Here is a 21,865-nt window from a genome sequence, read left to right as displayed (position 1 = left end):
TTGTAATAGCTGGTACTTTGAATATTAATTTAGATAATGAAACCCAAGAAATTTCAAATCTCTACATGAACTACGCCAAGACTAGGAGGGAGAGAATTGGAGAAATGCCAACCTTATCAAATTAAAACGTTGATTAAAAACAGTGTGATTTTGAGAAACATCCACGTAACCATGTTCATAGCGTGATTGATGGGCTACCAGGCTGCCGTGGAGGAGAGAAAAGTAAAACAAGGAAGGAAAAGTCGTATTTCCCTTCATTTTTTTCTTTGGATACATCTCAAGTAACCTTTATTGTCAGCTTCATCACATCCACTCATATTGAATCGCCAAACCACTATTCTGGAACCCTCGTCCACACCACATCTATAAGAGAACTGAAGGGGTACTTGGTCATCTCATCATCAAATCATTCATTAGGGTTTTGGCTAGATCAGCTTAATCCCACAGAACGAATAGTGAGGATTTCTGAGGCTTCTAAAGCCCAAGATGAAGAGGATCATGACGGTGTTCTTTCTAGAGTAGAATCTAGGGTTCGAAAACCTCGCATCGATGACTACCAGAGGTATATTTGTTTTGGTGATCTCATTTCTTTTATTTTGCCCATATGTTAATATGGTTAGGCAAGGGTGGCTCTGGATACCATGAATAAATGAATGAAAGAGGTAATTTTTTCTACTTCTCATTAAATGAAGGAATCAATACTGTACACATTTATACAATCTGAATAGGTTATTCTAGAATACAATTCTGTTATGATCATGGTGAGGTGTAACAATCTGAGAGAATTTAGGAGCTCATCATCCTTTTTCACAAGATCTTTTGGACGTATTAGCTGTGCTTCTAGAATTGGTGACTTGAGTTTGTGCTGTAGTGTGCTCAGCTTCACTGTACATTGTCTGAGCTTGGTTCTTACTATCAGTTTGGATTAAAATTTGTTTGGACATATCCACTCATGCCGACCCGAATTGAGGTATAATTTCTTATAAGTTTAGTTTTACAATTTTCCTTGTTTGGGATGGATATTTTTGAACCAAGAATATGTCACACTTCTTATCTTTTCTAATGACATATATGCAGTTTTCTTTGGTCATGATGTTAACTGGATGGATCATATGCCCCCAAACTTACTGTCATGCCCAGATCTAAAAATAAAGAATATTCCTAAATCAGGATGAGCGAATTCAACGAAATAAAATAAAAAAGATTGAAAAATTGGTTAAAATACATTACCCTTATATAAAAATAGTCACACCTAATTTAAGGGCTAATTATATGAGTAATATGCTAGACTTGATGATGATGTGGTGCTGATGGGAAATATTTAGTCTGTGTGTTTTCCAGAAGTACAGGCTTAACAGTAGGGGAGTCCAAACCAGCTACTGCCAATAGTTACCAAAGGACACCCCCATTTTACAGAACCCAAGCACTTCTGATCACTTTTAAGCAGCAGCAGATCAAAGCTGCTGGGAATGGTGGAGTTAGAATTGAAGGTGGGTCTTCAAGTGGTGGCCCTAGCAGCAGAGGAAATTCAGAAATTAAAAAATCAAAGAGAAGTCAGTTTTTCTTTATCCAATGGCGATAGTACTTTTTTTTTTCCCAAGGAATCTGATTGTACTTTGTGCATGCAGTCGTTTGGTTTTTATTCACCACATCTTTTGAACATCTCCTTGGGAAAGAAAAAAAAAAAGTACTGTCGCGATTGGACAGAAACCTCCCTGGGGCTTAGGCCTGCACGGGCTTTGGCCCTTCAAAAATTTTGAAATACTATATATATTGGGCTTTGCATTGGACAACTTAGGATAATATATATATATATATTAAAATAATGCTTGTGCCCCATCACAATAAAGAGAATGAAGGATTTACGTTTCCCCTCCAACTAAAAGGCTAATTCCTTAACAAAATGGCAAAGTTACTCTTGGATCCCATCAACATATTTAATAAAAATTAAAAGAAACAGCCAATCAAATCTTTTTTTTTTTTTACAAGTATTTTTAAGAAAATAGGAAATTAAAGACAACCGGTTATTATTATTATTATTATTTTACAAGTTTTGATTCTGAATGATTGTTCATATACTTATTATGTTTAGTTTCATCATCAAGATAAGTTATTCATGTTCATCACTTTTTCACTAAATTTATTTGTATTGTCAATATGTTACATATGGCCCCTCTCCTTATAAGTGGGTTTGGGCTAAAATAGCCATTTTTCACAACTTTTATTCTATAATAGTCCGTGCCCGATACAGTGTCTTTTTGCTGTCCCTATAATCAAGGGCGGAGCCAGCATGGGACCAGTGTGGTCCCAAGGCCCCACTCCAATTTTACATTTTTTATTTGTATATTATATATGATATATTATATTAGTTTTAGAATATTTACTTTAAAATAAAATATATATTAGGTTCTTTTTGTCTATAAATTAATCATAAAATTTATTAGTCTCTCTTTTACTCATCTCACTTAAATCTTCTAGGTTAGTTTATGATATTTGCACTAAAAACTCCTAAAGTTCTAACATTTCTTTCTCTTCCTCTTTTGTTTAAAGCTTTGTGAATTTTTTATTTTCCTCATTTTTTTTAATGTATGAGTTGGGTACCTTAATATTGCACTTTATGAACTCTTTTTTTCTATTTCTTTTCTCTTTTGGAATATAAATTATCAAAATTTAAGTCTTTAATAGTGTAGATGATGATATTAGTATTTAACCAATTTAAAATATGAAATTCATGATAATTTTGAAGAGAATACAAGGTTTATGAAAGGCCCCCTCTAATGTGAAATTCTGACTCCGCCACTGCCTATAATGTCTCTTTGTGTGCCAAGTTTTTAATTTTGACTACACACACTTCAAACAAAAGGATTTGTGTTACCAGACTGGATGTAAGTATAATAGTACAGCCACATTTTGATTTAATGTATGCTGTTTCCCAAATCGTGCTTGAAATGATTGCAAGATTCTAAGAAAGAAAAGCTTCAAATGATTTCCAAATATACCTCATGGTCTCACGTCTGGACCCTCCTCAGCTTCAGATAAAAAAGTTTTTTTTTTTTTTTTTTCTTCATGTAAATAAGCCAAGTTAGGTGCAATTATTCTGAACCACCCCTCAGCTTCGACCCGTGTGGTCATGGTCAATTGTAGGCAAACTAAAAGACTCTGCTAGATTTGAAGTGTACCAAGAACAAATGCCTCAGTTAGCACCTAAATCATCTACATGCTAGTAAATTTGCATTTGAGAATTGTACCCAAAAAATAAAAACCACCACCACAAGAAAATGATTCAAGTATAATCTAAAGGCCTGGTTTTCTTGCTCCATGTTGTTGCTTCTAACTCTATCTTTGTCATGGGAATTTTCACAACTACTACCTCTCTCTTTCCTTTGTTGCTCTACTTCTTTTGACTCTCAAGTCATTACCCTCCCTTGTACTTCATCAATCCACAGCTTTTAAATAGCTCACACATGCAAGTTATTGCCACTAATTATAAGGTCACCCATTAATTCCATTTGTATATCCTCCTAATCTCTCTCATCTCATCTCATATCCAAAACCAACCTTTGATGGCTGATATTATTGATTATGATACAAAGCAAAATACAATTTCCACAATAACTTCCGCTTCCACACCTCTTAAGCTCTTTGGTTTCAACATATCAGAAGATCACTACAACTCAAATATAACCAAATCTTCATCTGCGTCACAAGAATCCGACCAACGTAAATATGAGTGTCTGTACTGCTGCCGTGAGTTTAGCAATTCTCAGGCCTTGGGAGGCCACCAGAATGCTCACAAGAAAGAAAGGCAAATCCTAAAGCGTGCACAAATGCATGCTAGCAGCCGAAACTTGGTTACTTCACACATCCAAAACCCGATCATATCGGCATTCATTTCACAGTCACAGCTCTTCGCTTCTATGATGGTTCCGGCAGCGGCCCCCCCACAATCCCCTTCATGTCTTTACATGGCACATGCACCTGTAAACATATCGGACCGCGACGCATATCTCTCCGGGACTGGCCCCTCTCCATTAGGGAGGCATGTCTACCGCAAGGCCGGAATAGGGGAATGTTTGATGATGAGGGCTCCGTCTCAAGAAGGGGTTGGAAATCATGCTAGTTTTTTGCAGGGTTTAAGCGGTTGTGCGGAAGATGACGGTCGGATTAAGCTTGATAAAGGTTTGGGATTGAATTTGCATCTCAGCCTTGGGCCTGCTTCGCAATGATTTGGGCTTCATTCTAGGACCAGCTTGCTTTGGGATTGTAAAGTTCCTCTTTTTCTTTTTCTTTTTCTTTTTCTTTTTTGGCTTTTTCAATTGTTTTCTAAATTTCATGATCCATGAAAAAATAAAAATTCATGATCAAATCAAATAGGAATCTGAGCCGGGTTAATTATTAGAATATTAGCATCCAACGTAAAATTAATTGACAATATAGATGGAGGAGTCCAAGATATGTTTTAAGCACTATTGCGAAGTTTCGATCTTCCAATGTGGAACACTTTCTTGCATCTTAAGTAATCTTAACCGCAAGTTGGATTCTACTCATGTTAAAGAAGAAGCTAGCTGCTATAGAAACAAACTTAAAAAGAAGCTCAACCACAACTATGGTAAAGTAACTGATATCAAATGGATCACATTTAGATCTAACTTATTATTCCTAACATATTTTAATATAGAGATTTCAAGTTCACCACCACTCCTGAGAGATTTCATCCTTGTTCTTTGAAGATTGTTCTATCACATGCGCGCATTGGTATGATTTCCAATTGACTATCAATCACAACAGAAATGTTTGTTTGTCTACTACAACCAGTCAATTCGAATTGACAACTCTTCTTCCCAAATCAAGTTTTTATTGCTTCATTCGATTTATTTCCATGTTCTAGAACAAGATTTTTTACTATTATTTTTGAAGTAGTGATTTGGACTCAGTTGTATGCCTGCAACTAGGTTAGTCTAGTTATTCTTCTCTGAGAATGTTTATAATTCAATTCAATCATTTGCCTCTTATTTGCACTAGATAAATTGCGAAGTCCCAAATCCATCAAGAATTAAAAAAAGAATTAATTTGCGCTAATTGCCCACTCGGAGCATAGTGGTTTTGATTGGGAGTTTTGATTGGGAGTCAGGTTATTAAGGCTCAAGTTTTTATTCAATGTCTCAATCTATTAGACTTCTTCAAGTGTTTGACCTATTAGTTTCAGCTTTTACAAAACCACTTCCGTTAGTATGCCTTTCAAATCCTATGTTGATCAATAACACGACACGACTTTGGACCACCATTTTTGCCTACCGCAGCTTGACAAATTATATAAATTAATAAATAAAAATTCAAAAGAAAGACAAGTTGTGTGCTCAAATAAACTGAAGGATATGTTACTTGCGTTTGATGCACTGATATTCTTCTCGACTTGCTTACAAATTGTGTGCTCCAACACATTTATAAACTGGAAAAGGTGTTGAGATTACATATAAACTGGTTTTTATTTATTTAAGTACAAGCGAGATTAGGGGAGAGGGGAATCGAACCTTGGACCTCGAGTGCAAGGGTAATACTCTTAACCACTTAACTTACAAGCTCTTCGCACTAGCAAGGAATCTACCATTTATATTGTCAAGCATTTTTTTTAATGACTCTTGGCAAATCAATAGGTCTTGGAAGACAATCTAAGATGAAGCGAAAATTTCCGTTTGTTAAGATGGGACAGTTGACTCTGGTTTTATCATTAGAGACTCAAATGGCCAAATTAAGGGCCCATTTGATAACCATTTCAATTTTAGTTTTAATTTTCATTTTTTTTTTTGCAATGGAAGTGAGAATGAGAGGGGAGCATGTAAGGGAGGAGTAACAAAAGTAAAAACTAAAACTAAAAACTGAAATCTATTTGAAATTGTTTTCACTTTGTTACTCCTCCTTACCATCCTCCTCCTCCTCTCTCTCTCTCCACTACAAAAAAAATGGGGCAAAAGCACGATCTAAAGGCCACAAAAAAGAGGGTTGTGCCCTTTTGAATCACATTGACACACACACACACACACACACACACACACACTATATATATATATATAATATTTGTGTCGTATGCAGAAAAGGCACAATAGTTTCTTGTCCAACTTGAATAGAAGAAGGAAATAATTGTGCTTAAGTGAATTTAGGCACAACTTTTGTGCCCAATTCCCATACTTGTCACTTCATTGTTAGTAGGGCTGGCAATGGGTCGTGTCGGGTTCGTGTTGTGTCATGTCAAGATTATATATGTGTCAGAAATGCTCAACACAAACCTGACCCGTTTAATAAACGTGTCATGCAGAGGTTGACCCGTTAAGTTCTCGTGCGAGTTTCGAGTCGTGTCGGGTTGACCCGCTAAGTGGTAGCAATTAAAAGACAGTAAAAAAAATTAGAAAAATGAAGACTAAACAAATAAACGAGTTAGTAGGTTGGTGAGTTACACAGGTATTTTAGCGGGTTGGTGGGTTACATAGGTATTTTAGCAGGTTGGCGGGTTGACCCAAAACCCACCTGTTTATGGGTCATGGTGAGTTGACCCAAAAATGACCCGAATTTTAATCGTACGAGTTGAACCCGCTAAATTCTCGTGTGGGTTTTGAGTCATGTAACGGATCGTGCCCGAAATTGCCACCACTAGTTGTCAGTACACTTTTATCAAGTGAAAAATAGACAGTTTGGATTGTTGAAATACAATTCGTAATGTACTCTAAAGAGTGTCCTCAATGGAAGGGGACTGTATATGCATATATATATATATATAATACATCTCTTTCGTGCATGATTTTGAAACTGTGCTCAGCTTACACCTGTCAAATCAGTATATCTAACACTTCAGTCACTTGTCAAAATAGAAGCACAAATGCTTGATTCATGCTCTAAATATTTGCCACGAAGCAACACATTTGTGCTCTAATCAATGAAAACTCCTATATAGGAGACCGACCAATATAAAGTGGTTGCAACGTGGTCATCTTCATAGAGCACGATTATTCGTGTTGTTTGAAACAAAGAGCACAAATAAATTCGTGCTTTTAGCCCAGTATTTTAGTAGTGTTATCACTCTCATTTTCCTCTATACTCGACCACAAAAAATGTAAACTATAAACCAAAATTGAAATGGTTATCAAACGGACTCTATGATTGTTGACTCTATGCCTCTATGAATAAACTCTATATTTGAATCAAAAGCTTTGGGTCTTAAAAATGGACTTATGGGCAAAACAGTTAGACATAACTAATATATCCATTAAAGGTGATTCTCAGTTTCTTATCAAACTACTTCAACAAAAGGCCCCCTCTCCTTGGAGTGACTACTAGTTATTTGTTGCAGCATTTTTGACATGCTTGAAATTTTATAGTTAAACTAGAATTTTGTAAAAAATAAAAATAAAAGATAATTATAGACTAAAATGCTTTCAAGGGATTTTTATTTTAGGTCCTTTTTTTAGCTTAATAAAAACTTCGATAATAAAGAAGAGTTAAATGATCAAATTGGGAAAAACAAAAAGATGTCGACAACCATAGTGGAAAAGAATATGGACTTATAGATTAGTGGTTTTAGTTTTTAGCTCCATAGCACCTTGACAGTGTGGTGAGAAAACCTCATTCCCCTTCTTAATTTTTACAATATATATAATTATCAAAATTAAAATTGAGGCAAAACACATGAACCAAAGATCATTTCACCTTTTTTATTTTATTTTTTATCATAGAGTTTCTAAATGCCCCCGTATTATTTTATTAGTACACCGAAAACACTTAAAAGAATGTCAAATTTTCACTTTTCTCTTGGATATACTAACTTAAAAAGAACATATTCTGGTAATGGCCGGTTCTTTTTTCTTTCTGTCATTTTGTATTTCTTTGATTGGCAAATTTATGGGTAAATTCAAAATTCTTTGTAGGTTGTACTTTGAGCTTATTCCTGCAATGGAAAGTTCTTTTTCATTTATGTCATTTTGTATTTCTTTGATTGGTAAATTTTAGGGTGGTAATAGAAATTCAGAATTCTTTTGGGTGTTAATAGAAAATTCAGAATTCTTTTTAGTTTTTAGTGTGAGCTATCAAGCCCATTTATTATATTAAGGCCCAAGTAAACAACCCAACACAAAAAACAAAAAAAACAAAACAAAACAAAAAAAGGAATTCAGATGCCAGAATTCGAACCCGGTTTACAATTATCCATTCGTGAGTCTACAACGGATTTGTTGATGATGTGTAGAGACATAATTATATTAGGAGCTTCTTTGGGCACTGTGCATTTATTTTGAAACTTATTTTATGTTCATGTATGTATATATTTTGTTAGTTTGTTTTCTATATACTACCTTGTGCCAATTGATTTTTTATTTTTGTTTTTTTAATTTAAGAATTAAAAAAGAGAATCCAAATATATATATATATATATATTGTATCCCATGAAAATAGGACTCTATGTTTTTATTTTAAATTTTTTTAATATGAAAAAATTGTTATTTATTATATTATGCTTATTTAATGAAAAGTTTCAATGTTTAAAAATTCATGAACTAAGGGAAATATTTGGCATTTTGAATGTTTACTATTCTTCTTTATCTTTTGCTTTATATATTATAAAATAGATTAGTAAATTGAGCTAAGACCCATAAAATTTATTTAAAATCACCTACAACCCTTCCCTTTATTTTTCTATTTAAAATACCCAATTTTTTCAAATAATACCCGATGACTAGGATCCAACTAAGCAAGTTACCTAATATGACTTAAAATCTGATTTATTGTATATATTAGTAATCTATAGGTGATTAACGTTTTGGTTTATTTAATAAAAAAATTATGTTGTTTTCCTTTTATGAATTATACGACTAATAATCTATTTTATTATTGTTTTGTGAATAATAGTGTACATTCTAATTATGTTGAAAAATAATTTGATAATTTATTTATTGTTTTTTTAAAATGAACCTATTTTATCTCTAAATAACGTACCTATTTTTTTCTCTAATAATGTATAACTAGTAAAACAATTTACCTCGTATAATGGGGTGATTGATATTGTCAAACTCAAAAGAAATGGGGTGATTGATATGCTATTAATAGGGAGTTTTAATTACAACTATGGCAGTTAATGAATTGCTTGGAATAAATTATAAATAAAATATGAAGTATGATGGCAATGATGTAAAAACATAAGAATACTATGACCTCTTATATCCTACTGATCATTTAAGTTTGAAATTGAATTTTACACATAGATTTATAGAATGATGGGTATATGTCTAGAAAATAGAAATTGTAGGGACCTATATTGGAAAGCCCTTCTTAAACGATATAAAAAAAACCATGAACTGAAATAAAATACAAAATGAATGTTTGGATATGAGGAAACTCAGAATTCAATGAATAAAGGACAACAAGACACATTTTATGGACTGGGTGATCAATTCAAGGAACTCCTTGCCTCCTTTTTAGGTGAAATTTTTTTTACTATATATCTGCAAATTTGGGTACAACAAAATAATTTAGGCCCATTTGGTATCCTATTATAAAATAATAAAAAAACTCAAAAATATCATTCATTTGTTTTTATAAAAAACATGAGTTTTTAAATACTATTTTTAAGATCTAAAATAATTGAATTAAAATCAGAAAATCAGAAACTCTAAATTCCCAAATTGAAGTTAACAAAAGAAAAGAAGAGAGAGAGAGAGAGAGATACGAGACGAGAAAAAACTGTAAAATTTCACTTTTTTTGTCTTTAAAATTGGGCCTTTTTAAAGTTATTTTTGAGTTGGACTTTATCCAATGCCAATTATGGACTTTCGACTCAAAAATTGTTTTGGCCCTTAATTTTCAAAGACCTAATGCAATTTCTACCATTTATATTGTTAAGCATTTTCTTTTTGACTTTTGGTAAATCAATAGGTCTTGGAAGACTAATATAAGCCAAAGCGAAAATTTCAATTCGTTAAGATGGGATAGTGGCTGCTGGGTTTATTATTAGAGAATCAAATGGCCATACTAAGATTGTTGATTTTATCTGATTAAAAAAAAAAAAGATTGTTCATTTTATGCTCCTATGAATAAACTCTATTGGAAGCAAAAGTTTTGAGTTTAAAAAATGGACTTATGGGCAAAACAATTAGAAATAACTAATATCTTCATTGAAGGCAATTCTCAGGTTCATATCAAACTACTTCAACAAAATTAGGCTCCCTTTCCTTAGGATGACTACTACTCCATTAATTTTTGACATGCCTGAAATTCTATAGTTAAACTAGAAAATTATATATATATATATATATATATATATATATTTATCATTATTCTATATTATTAAAGTTTTTATTGAGCTAAAATAAAAGGACCCAAAATAAAATCCCTTGAACACATTTAAGTACAGAAAAACAAAAAGTTACCAATGAGGTCTAGCCTAGTAAAAGGGTTCGAACCCCCATGACATATTGACAGTGTGTGTGAGAAAACCTCATTCCCCTTCCTAACTTTGGCAAAATAATTAAAAAAACAATAAAAGGAGAGTGATGAAAATTGAAATCAAGGCAAAACACATGAACCAAAAATTATTTCACCTTTTTATTTTATTTTTATAATAGAAAATAGAAAATTCTTTTTAGTTTTTAGTGTGAGCTATCAAGCCCATTTATATTATGGCCCAAGTAAACAACCCAACTCAAAAAAAATAAAATTGCTAAAGCGGATATGTTGACAGCATGAAGAGATATAACTTATATATAGAATTGTCTTTGGGCACTGTTCTGCTGAAATGGGATAAATCCCAAGATTTTAGTTTGAAGCTCTTGCTGTGTGCAAAAGAAAACATAAGCAACTTCCAAGCTCTCTCAGTCTGCAACTTTCTCACATTCAAATTCCCCTTTCTAATTTCGACAACAATAAAAAACAAAAAACAAAAAACAAAAAAAAAGAAGATAATTATCAAAATTGAAATCGAGGCAAAACACATGAACCAAAGATTATTTCACCTTTTTTATTTTATTTTTTATAATAGAGTTTCTAAATGCCCCTGTATAATTTGATCAGTACACCGAAAACACCTAAAAAAAGGGTCAAATTTTCACTTATCTCTTGGATATACTAACTTAAAAACAACATATTCCAGCAATGGTTGGTTCTTTTTTCTTTCTATCATTTTGTATTTCTTTGATTGGCAAATTTAACGGTGTTAATAGAAATTCAATGCTTAATAAAATGTTATTTTTTAATATAATAAAATGTTATTTTTTAATAGAAAAAAATATTATTCACTATATTATGCTTATTTAATGAAAAGTTTCAATGCTTAATAAATTCATGAACTAAGAGTAATATTTTGCATTTTGAATGTTTTACTATTCCTCTCTAGCTTTTACTTTATATATGATATTTATATAGATAAATGAAAATAAAAAAAAACATGAACTGAAATAAAATACAAAATGAATGTTTGGATATGAGGAAACTCAGCATTCAATGAATAAGGGACCACAAGACATATTTTATGGACTGGGTGATCAATTCAAGGAACTTATTGCCTCCTTTTTACGTGAAAAAGTTTTGACTATATGTCGACAAATTTGGGTACAACAAAATAATTTAGGGTCCATTTACTATCATATTAAAAAAAATTACTCCAAAAAAATATTTTTTTAATTAGAAAAATGAGTTTTTAAATATTGATTTTAAGATCTAAGTATAAAATTCCAAACTATTTTTACTATCTAAAATAAATGAAATCAAAATCAGAAAATCAGAAACCCTAGAATCACTTGTTTTGTTTTTAAATTTGGGCCTTTTTAAAGTTGTTTTGAGTTGGACTTTACCAAACACGAATTATGGGCTTTGGACTCAAAAACTGTTTTATGAGTTTGAAAAAATGGATCCAAGTAGAATACCAAACGGGCCATTAATTTTCAAAGCAACCTAATGTGATTTCTACCATTTATATTGTTAAGCATTTTCTTTATGACTTTTGGTAAATCAATAGGTCTTGGAAGACTAATATAAGCCAAAGAGAAAATTTCAATTTGTTAAGATGCGAAAATCTCAAATGGCCGCACTAAGACTGTTGATTTTATCTGACAAAAAAAAAAAGAAAAAAGATTGTTCATTTTATGATTCTATGAATAAACTCTATTGGAAGCAAAAACTTTGGGTTTTAAAAATGGACTTATGGGCAAAACAATTAGATATAATTAATATATTCATCGAAGGCGATTCTCAAGCCACAAGGCTATAATGCGGGGTAAGTTTTGCGAGGTTCACTTTGCAGCCATCAAATCAATTAAAGGGTTATGGACAATTGAGATCAAATTTTACAACCGGGTAGGTGAAGAACCCAAACCCGAACCTAATACCCAGCAAAGTTTGAAAATGTTGGACACTCAAAGGTTGAAGTTTCAACACAAAAACCCATAGCTAAACTAGTTCGGAATAAGGCTTAACGATGGTTGAAGGCAACTCCATTCTCTAAACCCTGAAAAATTAGTTATTTTGAGTGGAAGGGGCGAAGGTGTAGAAGGGTCGAAGTCATGGAAGGGTCGAAAAGCCGTGGGAGGGTCGAAGCTGTGGAAGGGGCGAAGACGTGGAAGGAGCGAAGGTGTGGAAGGAGCGAAGCCGTATTCCTTAGAGCAAAGCTGCAATTCTTCCATTTCGGAAGTGGTAGGTTCCATTTTTAGAGCAAAACCGCGATTGTTCAAGTAGAACCAGCATTTGGTGAGTAATAGTGGAATTTCAGTTTAGTATTAGAGTAACGGTTTTTCCCTATTTTTACAATCAATGGCATTGGATTTGGCATTTCGTGTTTGTGGTTCACTCGCATTTTATTTTTTGCTTGGGTATATGTAAAATACCTGGTACTAAGTGCAAATACTAATATGATTGTGCAAATACCTGGTAGTATATGTGCTCATATTATTTCATCTTGTATTTTAGGAAATGAGATCCAACATGCAGCTAGTATAGCTAGAATCAGAGACATATGCGTCATGGGTGAATAACTGCTCACACTCAAATTCATGCATAGTTGCAATTTGGGCAATTCAAAAAATCATGCTTTGGCCATCTTGTAAATATAAATAAGATTCAGTTTAGTGGGCAGATTGTGCATGAGCTTGTCTTGCGTCGAGTTGCCGAGTAGGGTGTGAAAGACTTGGATGGACTGAGTTTCTTAATAGGGTGGGACATTGCTCAATTCACTCGTCATGATTTCTATTTGATCACAGGGCACATTTTTGGGGAAGCGCCTGAAATTTCCAATGAGATAGACTTGATCATTAGCTTTCATAACAACTGGGCTTCGTATAAATCATTCGGTAGGTTCATGCATCCTGACAAATTCGTTGAATAATGGATCACTAAGATCTATTGGAGTTGATTCGTCATTGTTCGACAGTGATGTCCTACATAAACACCAAACACAAGCACATAAACACCATATTCAAAGTCGATGAAATGTAGTGGGGAAGGCTATTGAAATCGCTCTGGCCATAGACGTATCTTGATATGTAACAATCATTTTAGGTTCACCACCTAGCATGGCTTTCTTAAACTCCTCAAACATCTAGATAAACGACTCGATCGTTTCCTTGCTCAAAAATGCGCATGCTATGACAATTGTCTGACCATGGTTATTAACTCCCAACATTAGCGCAAATGTCAAGCCGCATCGATTCGTGTTGAATGTGATATCGAACATAACAACATCTCCATAAAACTCGTACGACCTTCTAGAGGTTGCATCTGCCCAAAAACATCGACTAAACCTGTCATTGGCATCTCCCTCAATCTTGAAATAAAAAGACTCATTTTTCTTTTTGTTCAACCATAAAATACTCAATCACTAGTTCAACATCATGGTTCCTCAACTTCCCACTTACACTATATTCAAGATTGTAAATATCTTTTTTAGTAAAATCGATTTTACCCATTCCTCTATATTGCACCTTGAAAATACTTACCTTCTTATGAGTGGGGATATTAATTGAACTGAATTATTTTGTGAGTACTTTTGTAGGGTGATCTCAAAAAATGCACTCTTTTTTAGGGTGTCATCGTAGAATTATGTCCCTCTACAACAAGAGAGATGATATACTTCTTGCCTCATTTGTCTTCACAAACGCAACCTTAGCCTTACAATCACGTCTACTTATCCCCGCTGTCTTTTTCTCAACCGAGTTTTATCTTTCCTTTATGCACCTTGTTTGCAACATACAAATTCTTTCCTCAGAATCTCTTTTTTGCTTTTTCCCCTAAAGCTGAAATGATGTCGAACACCAAAGCCAGCCAAGAATGCATATCTATTGTAGAAATCATACACGATGTCAAGCGAGTTGAACTCCATCACAACTGTTGGTGTATCCTCATTTCTTACTTCAGGTATGTAAACCGCCCCATTAGCTATTACACAGTCATCACTCTCTCTGAGCCCCCAAACATTTTACCCACATATATTATTGAATTGCTTCTATATTATTGCATAGCAAACATTAGTTCATTAATCAAATATTACTGCATTGCAAACAATAGTGCATATCAGTGCATTCCAATTACACAAACATTGGCCAAATTGACAGAAAAGACGCAAAGCCTAACTTATTAGATTCCGATTACACAAAACACAAGCAAAATTTAATAATAGTTACATCATCTCTTGTGAAATAATCTTTTTTTTAAAAAAGTTAGAACCAACATGTTCAACTAAGAACACAAATGCAATTCGAACTAGCAACTACAAACTTCACCCAATATCCTCTCCAAATGCTTACCATTAATGTCATTAAGCCTAACTTTAGAATCTTTTACTCAAGACGTTAAATTTCAGTATTTCCCACCCGTACTGAAAACAAACAACTAAATAGATTAAATATTTGTATAGAAATTACGCATTATTGATGGCAAAAATGAAGAACTTCCCACCACCGCAAAAAACAAACCAAACCCAAAAAAATCAATCCAACAAGAGTGAACTTACCTCCCAAAGTCAATCAGCTTAAGAGACTATGGTGGACATTAGTGAAGACTCTATGGTGGTGGAGACTCCATCTCCACCGCAATCGAGGAACACAGTGAATGGCTGATGAGAATGGAGCAAGTGTAGAGGTTTTGGATCTTTATAATTGTGGGTTTGCGTTAGGTTGGAAGAGAGAGAAGTGAGGTTTTGAGTTTTTCAGAGAGAAGGAAACATCTTGATCTGAAGTCGGGTTCTAACGCATCCAACGAGTATTGTCAACTCAGTTCTAACAATGCACCCTATTTTGAAAACGAAGACTCTTTGGTGTCCACCACAATCAAGGAAAATAGTGAAGGGCTGATGAGGATGGAGCGAGTCTAGGGTTTTTGGATCTTTGTAATTGTGGGTTTGCATTAGATTGGAAGAGAGATGATTGAGGTTCTGAGTTTTCCAGAGAGAGGGAAACATTTTGAAATGAAATCGGGTTCTAATGCATTCAACGAGTAATTTCAATTCGGTTCTAACAATGCACACTGTTTTGAAAACGAAGACTCTTTGGTGGTGGAGACTCCATCTCCACCACAATCAAGGAACACAATGAAGGGCTGATGAGAATGGAGCGAGTCTAAGTTTTTGGATCTTTGTAATTGTGGGTTTTTGTTAGGTTGGAATATAGAGGAGTGAGGTTCTAAGTTTTCCAGAGAGAGGGAAACCTTTTGAAATGAAATCGAATTCTAACGCATCTAATGAGTAATTTCAACCCGATTCTAACAATGCACCCTGTTTTGAAAACTAACCGTCCAATTTAATTGGATGACTATTAGATACCCCACACAGGTAACCCACATAACTTACCCCGCATTCTAGCAGCTCCTTTATAAGATGCACGCAACCTAAACAAGGCCCAATGCCAGTCATTAAGTATTTTGATTAATTACTTAATTTCTGAAAATCAAGGCATTGGCCCTCTTCGGGATCAATCATAATCACATTTTAAACAACAACATAAAATAGCGTGTTGTAACTTGTAAATCTGAAATACTTACTTACAGAAGTTCATAAAACTTGTCACACAAATAATAAGTTATCATCCTCTGAGCAAAGAAAAGAAATGATCAGGCTGAAAAGCTTGCTAAAATTAGTGTCACAACCAGAACATAACCACCTTTCACTCAAGAATGCTAAAATGAGCTGTCCCATAGTCAATGTAGTGTCCACACCGCTTTAGAATTTTAACTATTCGAAAGGAAATAACAAGACTAGACCAAACCTCTAGGACTCCATAGTCAATGAAGTCTCCACATCGCTTTAGAATTTCATATTCTCTAGCTAGTTGCTGCTCTTACTACATTTACAATTTATCATGAATTAAAAGCAAAAATGGTAAACATTTGCAACTTACTAGTTATGAAGTATCATTATCTTCATACCTTTCAAATGTTTGTTTCCAAATGCCCCATCATTCATTGCAAGTGAAAGAAGTGTACTTTTAGCTTTAGCGCAAGTGATGTAGGTAGTGTTATTTGGTGTCATGGTGCACACACTAATCTTGCCACAAAAATCGAATAGTGCTTCAAGCTCAGTAGCCTTTAGATGCTTGTTGTATTGTGAAATCTCTTTGGTTCTTCTTGTCACCGCCATTAGTGTGGGTATGAAGGAGGAGGGATTGAAGAGAGAGGAAGATGGACTATGGGTCAACAAAAAGAATACATTAATTACATGAGAAGTTTCATATAAAATCCAAAGGGAGCTGCCAATCCAATCTGTTAACTATGGCTCAACAAAGGTTTATAATTTGAATTATGGATTCAAACACACACTCACAGAGTACCAACAAAAGCAAATTAGCGGTGACAACCAACTATGATGTGAAACTTCCAATCATGACAACATGAAATAAACAATCAAATAACATACAAGAAGCACCAAATTGAGTCCTCAAAATGAAAAACAACACCAGACAAACCAATAACACTTGAAACTAAACAAGCCAATAAAAATATATCAACTATCGAAACAAAGATGATCTATATAAATTTATAATGATCTGTGTTAAAGCCAATAAAAATAAAAAGAATCATTTGATATATAAGCCTAGTAGTTTAATAGAGCATAATTTAAAACGAAAGATTTTGTAATTAACAGATTGAGAGTGCATGAAAATCTGTCAAACCAAACCAAAAACGAAACATTTTGCAATTAAAAGAGTCAACAAACACTTGTCTCAATTCAATCACCATAGCAATTAAAAGCAGCCATATCAAGTACAATAAAAACCCATTTTTAATCCAAAAGAGTTTTCCATTAAACAAATCAATCCAAGACTCCAAATTCCTAGGACGAGGTAGTCATTGTCAAAGCGAAGGTACAAGTGCCGATTTTAAGGGCGGCGACACGGTTAAGTGAGCGTTGCTAGTAGGAAACCACCACCCAAAGGAAAAATAATTTACCCCTGCTAATCCTTGGTTGATGCCCATAATGAGTTTGATATATCACTCCAAATAGGAAAAAAGAACAGCTGCAGAAGCAGACGCCCACACTGCTTCCTTTGTTTTAAAACTCACCTAGCCAAACGACGCCGTTTTGGCAAGTCAGTTATTATTGTTTTTTTTTTAATTTTAAATTTTTATAAATCATGTGAAACCAAAAAAAGAAAAAGAATATTGCCATCATTATCAACCAAGCTTGAGTTGTGGAGCTTCCGCGAGGCTATTATGAGGGGTAAGTTTTGTGGGGTTCACTTTATAGCCATCAGATTAATCAAAGGGCTATGGACAGTTGAGATCAAATTTTACAATCGGGTAGGTGAAGAACCCAAACCCAAAATTAATACCCAACAAAGTTTGAAGACGTTGGACACCCAAAGGTTGAAGTTCGAACACAAAAACCCATAGCTCTAAGAAACCCATAGCTAAACTAGTTCGGAAGAAAGCTTAACGACGGTTAAAGGCAACTCCGTTCTCTAAAACCTGAAAAATTAGTTAATTTGAGTGGAAGGGGCGAAGGCGTGGAAGGAGCGAAGTCGTATTCCTTGGAACAAAGCCGCAACTCTTCCATTTCGGAAGTGATAGGTTCTAATTCTGGAGCAAAGCCTTGATTGTTCAAGTAGAAACAACATTTGATAAGTAATTTAGTGGAATTTCAATTTAAGGTTAGAGTAACGGTTTTCCCCTATTTTTACAGTCAATGGTGTTGGATTTGGCATTTTGTGTTTGTGGTTCACTTGCATTTTTTTTTTCTTGGATATATGTAAAATACCTGGTAGTAAGTGCAAATACCAATATGATTGTGCAAATACCTGGTAGTATATGTGCTCATGTTATTTCATCTTGTGTTTCAGGAAATGGGATCCAACACACAGCTAGTATGGCTAGAATCAGAGGCATATGCGTCACAGGTGAATAACTACTCACATGCAAATTCATGCCTAACTGCAATTCGAGCATAGTTGACGGCAAAACAATTAGAGCAATTCAAGAAATCATGCTTTGGCCATCTTATAAATATTGATAAGATTCAGTTTAGTGGGCAGATTGTGCATGAGCTTGTCTTGCGTTGAGTCGCCTGGTAGGGTGTAAAAGGCTTGGATGGACGGAGTTTCTTAATAGGGTGCGACATTACTCAGTTGACTAGTTAGGATTTCTATTTGATCACAGAGCTCTGTTTTGGAGAAGCGCCTGAAATTTCCAGTAGAGATAGACTTGATCATTAGCCTTTATAACAACCAGACTTTGTATAATAGAAACATAAATCATTCGGTAGGTTCATGTATCCTGTCAAATTCGTCGAATAATGGGTCACTAAGATCTATTAGAGTTGATTCGTCATTGTTCAACGGTAATGTCCTGCATAAACACCAAACACAAGTAATGTCCTGCATAAACACCAAACACAAGCACATGAAAAATTTAACTCTTCAAATTTTAGTTGTTATTATACATAGTTTTAACATCTTATGATGTGTTCAAATTTTTTGGACATCATCTTATTTCATGATCAGTATGTCCACGCTCCTAAAATTATCGAATCCCTCGCTTCATTGCCTTTTCATGTGCTCCCGTTACTCGTTTCGAGCTTCCTTTGCACCTTACTCTCTTAGGGTCTTTCATATATTGTGTTCGAGAACTAGACCCTCCAACTTCGTTATTACCTACTCCATCCTTCAATAACTTCAACTTCATCCGTAAACTGTTTAGATTCTCTGACAGTAGCTCACAACCTTCTTTAGACATTAAAGCATCCTCAACTACATCTGAAGCAAGTCAGGACATTGTACTTCGCTTAATTAAAAGACCAATGTCCGCACAATCTTTAATTTCATTGCCATTTGCATCTGACACAAATCCAGATTTTCATAGTTTTCTTCCACATGTTCAAAATATATTTATTGGGCATATATTCAATCTGGTCTCTTCTGAACAATCCTTGGATGTGCTTGCAAATAATTCCAACAATTCAAATCCTTTACAACTACACGACGCTTGGTCAGAATATTTGTCATATACGAATTATGCCCCTCTTGTTTCCTGATTTTTCATTTCGCTCATATTAAAGACAACTTTAGAAGCATCCCTTATTTTGAGCTCTAAGAAACATGTTGTACTTTGTATTAGTTCTTGCTCAAACTTTTGGAACATTACCCTTATGTACATAGTAGCCATTTGTTTGTTCATTGGCATCGGTATAGTACATTTCAAATGCATCGATGTGATCAGCAAGTAACTCTTTTTGACGTTGATGGTAAAGTGCCATCTCAAATCGTGTTATGAAATCCATTAATAAATTTCTCCTTGTATGTATTACTTCAAGAAAGCAGGAGAACCTTTCGCTCTTTGGCTACTTGACATTCCAGTAGAAAAAATGTGTTGTACATAGGCTGGAACCCAAGATTCCCTTAAATCAAAGACTGAACTTAGCCATGGATGGTCAATCAAACCAGACTTTGTAACCACCACATTCCACATTGCATCAAACTCATCCTTATTATTAGTGTCCCAGATGGTTATCTGAAAATCACGCCAATACTCATTATAAGCAAAATGTGGTAGCTTGTCAAAGAACTTAGATGTGATGTGTCATACGCAAAGTCGATGAAACGTAGTGGGGAAGGCTATTGAAATCGCTCTGGCCATAGCTGCATCTTGATCTGTAATGATCGTTTTAGGTTTACCACCTGTCATGGCATTCTAAAACTCCTCAAACATCCATATAAAAGACTCGGTCGTTTTCTTGCTAAAAAATGGGCCATGCTAGACAATTGTTTGCCCATGTTTATTAACCCCCAACATTGGTGCAAATGTCAAGCCGAATCGATTTGTGTTGAATGTGGTATTGAATATAACAACATCTCCATAAAACCCATACGCCCGTCTAGAGGTTGCATCTGCCCAAAAACAGCAACTAAACCTGTCATTGGAATCTCCCTCAATCTTGAAATAAAAAAACTGATTTTTTTTTTTGTTCGGCCATAAAATACTCAGTCACTTGTTCAACATCATGGTTCCTCAGCTTCCCACTCACACTATATTCAAGATTGTAAATATCCTTTTTGGTAAAATCAATTTTATCCATTCCTCCAGATTGCACCTCGAAAATACTTACCTATTATGAGTGGGGATATTAACTGAACTGAATTATTTTTTGAGTACTTTTGTAGAATCTGAAATACGACAGTGTGATCTCAAAAAATGCACTCTTTTTGGGGTGTCATCATATGAATGTGTCCCTCTACAACAAGAGATATGATATACTTCTTGAGCCTATTTGTCCCCACAACCACAATCTTAGCCTTGCAATCACATCTACTTATCCCCTGCTGTCTTTTTCTCAGCCAAGTTTTATCTTTCCTATATTCACCTTGTTTGCAACATACAAATTCTTTCCTCAGAATCTCTTTATTGCTTTTCCCCTAAAGATGGAATGATGTCGAATACCAAGGCCAACCAAGAATGCATGTCTATTGTAGAAATCATAAACGAGGTTGAGCGAGTCGAACTCCATCACAACTATTAGTGTATCCTCATTTCTTACTTCAGGTATGTAAACCGTCCCATTAGCTATTACACAATCATCACTCTCCTCTGAGCTCCCAGACATTTTACCCACATATATTATTGAACTGATTCTATATTACTGCATAGCAAACATTGGTTTCAAGATTGGTTTGGTTTCTATAACACAATTTTTTTATTTATTAAGGTTTGGTTTCAAGATGGGCCGACTATTTTTGGTTTCAAGTGTAATAATAAAACACTTTAAACTCATATCCAAATGTAAGGTAACATAAGACTATCAGTTTTAACTAAGAACAACTGAAAAACCCTATTAGGATACATTAAATAAATTATATACCTCTTATTCTTGTTATTAACTTTTAAATTAAAATCTCAATGTCATCATGGTTTGTTACTATTTGGCAACACCATTTTTCCATACTTAAACTATAACTCTTCTCCCTAAGGAGATTTTAAAGAAAATTACCCATATGGTATGTAAACTTTCAGAGCTCAAATTTATACACAACACAACCTCTAAATATGGTGAAAAGAAAATTTGAAACTTTTACACTATATATGACTCCATGAGGGAACAATCCTGGATCCTTCACTGCTTGTAAATGAGTGATTTTAGGTTCAAACCCTCGTGACACATTGACAATGTGTGTGCCCTTCCTAACTTTGCAAAACAATAAAAAATAAAAATAAAAACAACAAAAAGAGAGTGATCAAAATTGAAATCAAGGCAAAACACATGAACCAAAAATAATTTCCCCTTTTTATTTTATTTTTATAATAGAAAATTCAGAATTCTTTTTAGTTTTTAGTGTGAGCTATGAAGCCCATTTATATTATGGCCCAAGTAAACAACCCAACTCAAAAAATAAAAAATAAAACGGGATTCCACTGCCGG

General features: G+C 34.2%; 1 protein-coding gene and 1 long non-coding RNA gene across 2 annotated transcripts; both read left to right on the top strand.

Annotated features, from left to right (window-relative positions):
• Window positions 1–294: 294 nt before the first annotated feature.
• On the top strand, window positions 295–1,793 carry LOC117622714. The gene is made up of 2 exons (XR_004585021.1): window positions 295–562; window positions 621–1,793. It is a non-coding gene; the product is annotated as an uncharacterized LOC117622714 (long non-coding RNA).
• A 1,770-nt stretch (window positions 1,794–3,563) lies between these two features.
• LOC117621779 (zinc finger protein 6-like) lies at window positions 3,564–4,226 on the top strand. The gene has a single exon (XM_034352328.1). The coding sequence runs from the start codon at window positions 3,564–3,566 to the stop codon at window positions 4,224–4,226; it is 663 nt and encodes a 220-aa protein (XP_034208219.1).
• The last annotated feature ends 17,639 nt before the right edge of the window (window positions 4,227–21,865 follow it).

This window comes from Prunus dulcis, chromosome 3 (assembly GCF_902201215.1).
Source record: "Prunus dulcis chromosome 3, ALMONDv2, whole genome shotgun sequence".
Classification (NCBI taxonomy): Eukaryota; Viridiplantae; Streptophyta; class Magnoliopsida; order Rosales; family Rosaceae; genus Prunus; species Prunus dulcis.
The sequence above is the reverse complement of the archived record's forward strand: the minus strand, read 5'-3'. Positions and strand labels throughout refer to the sequence as shown.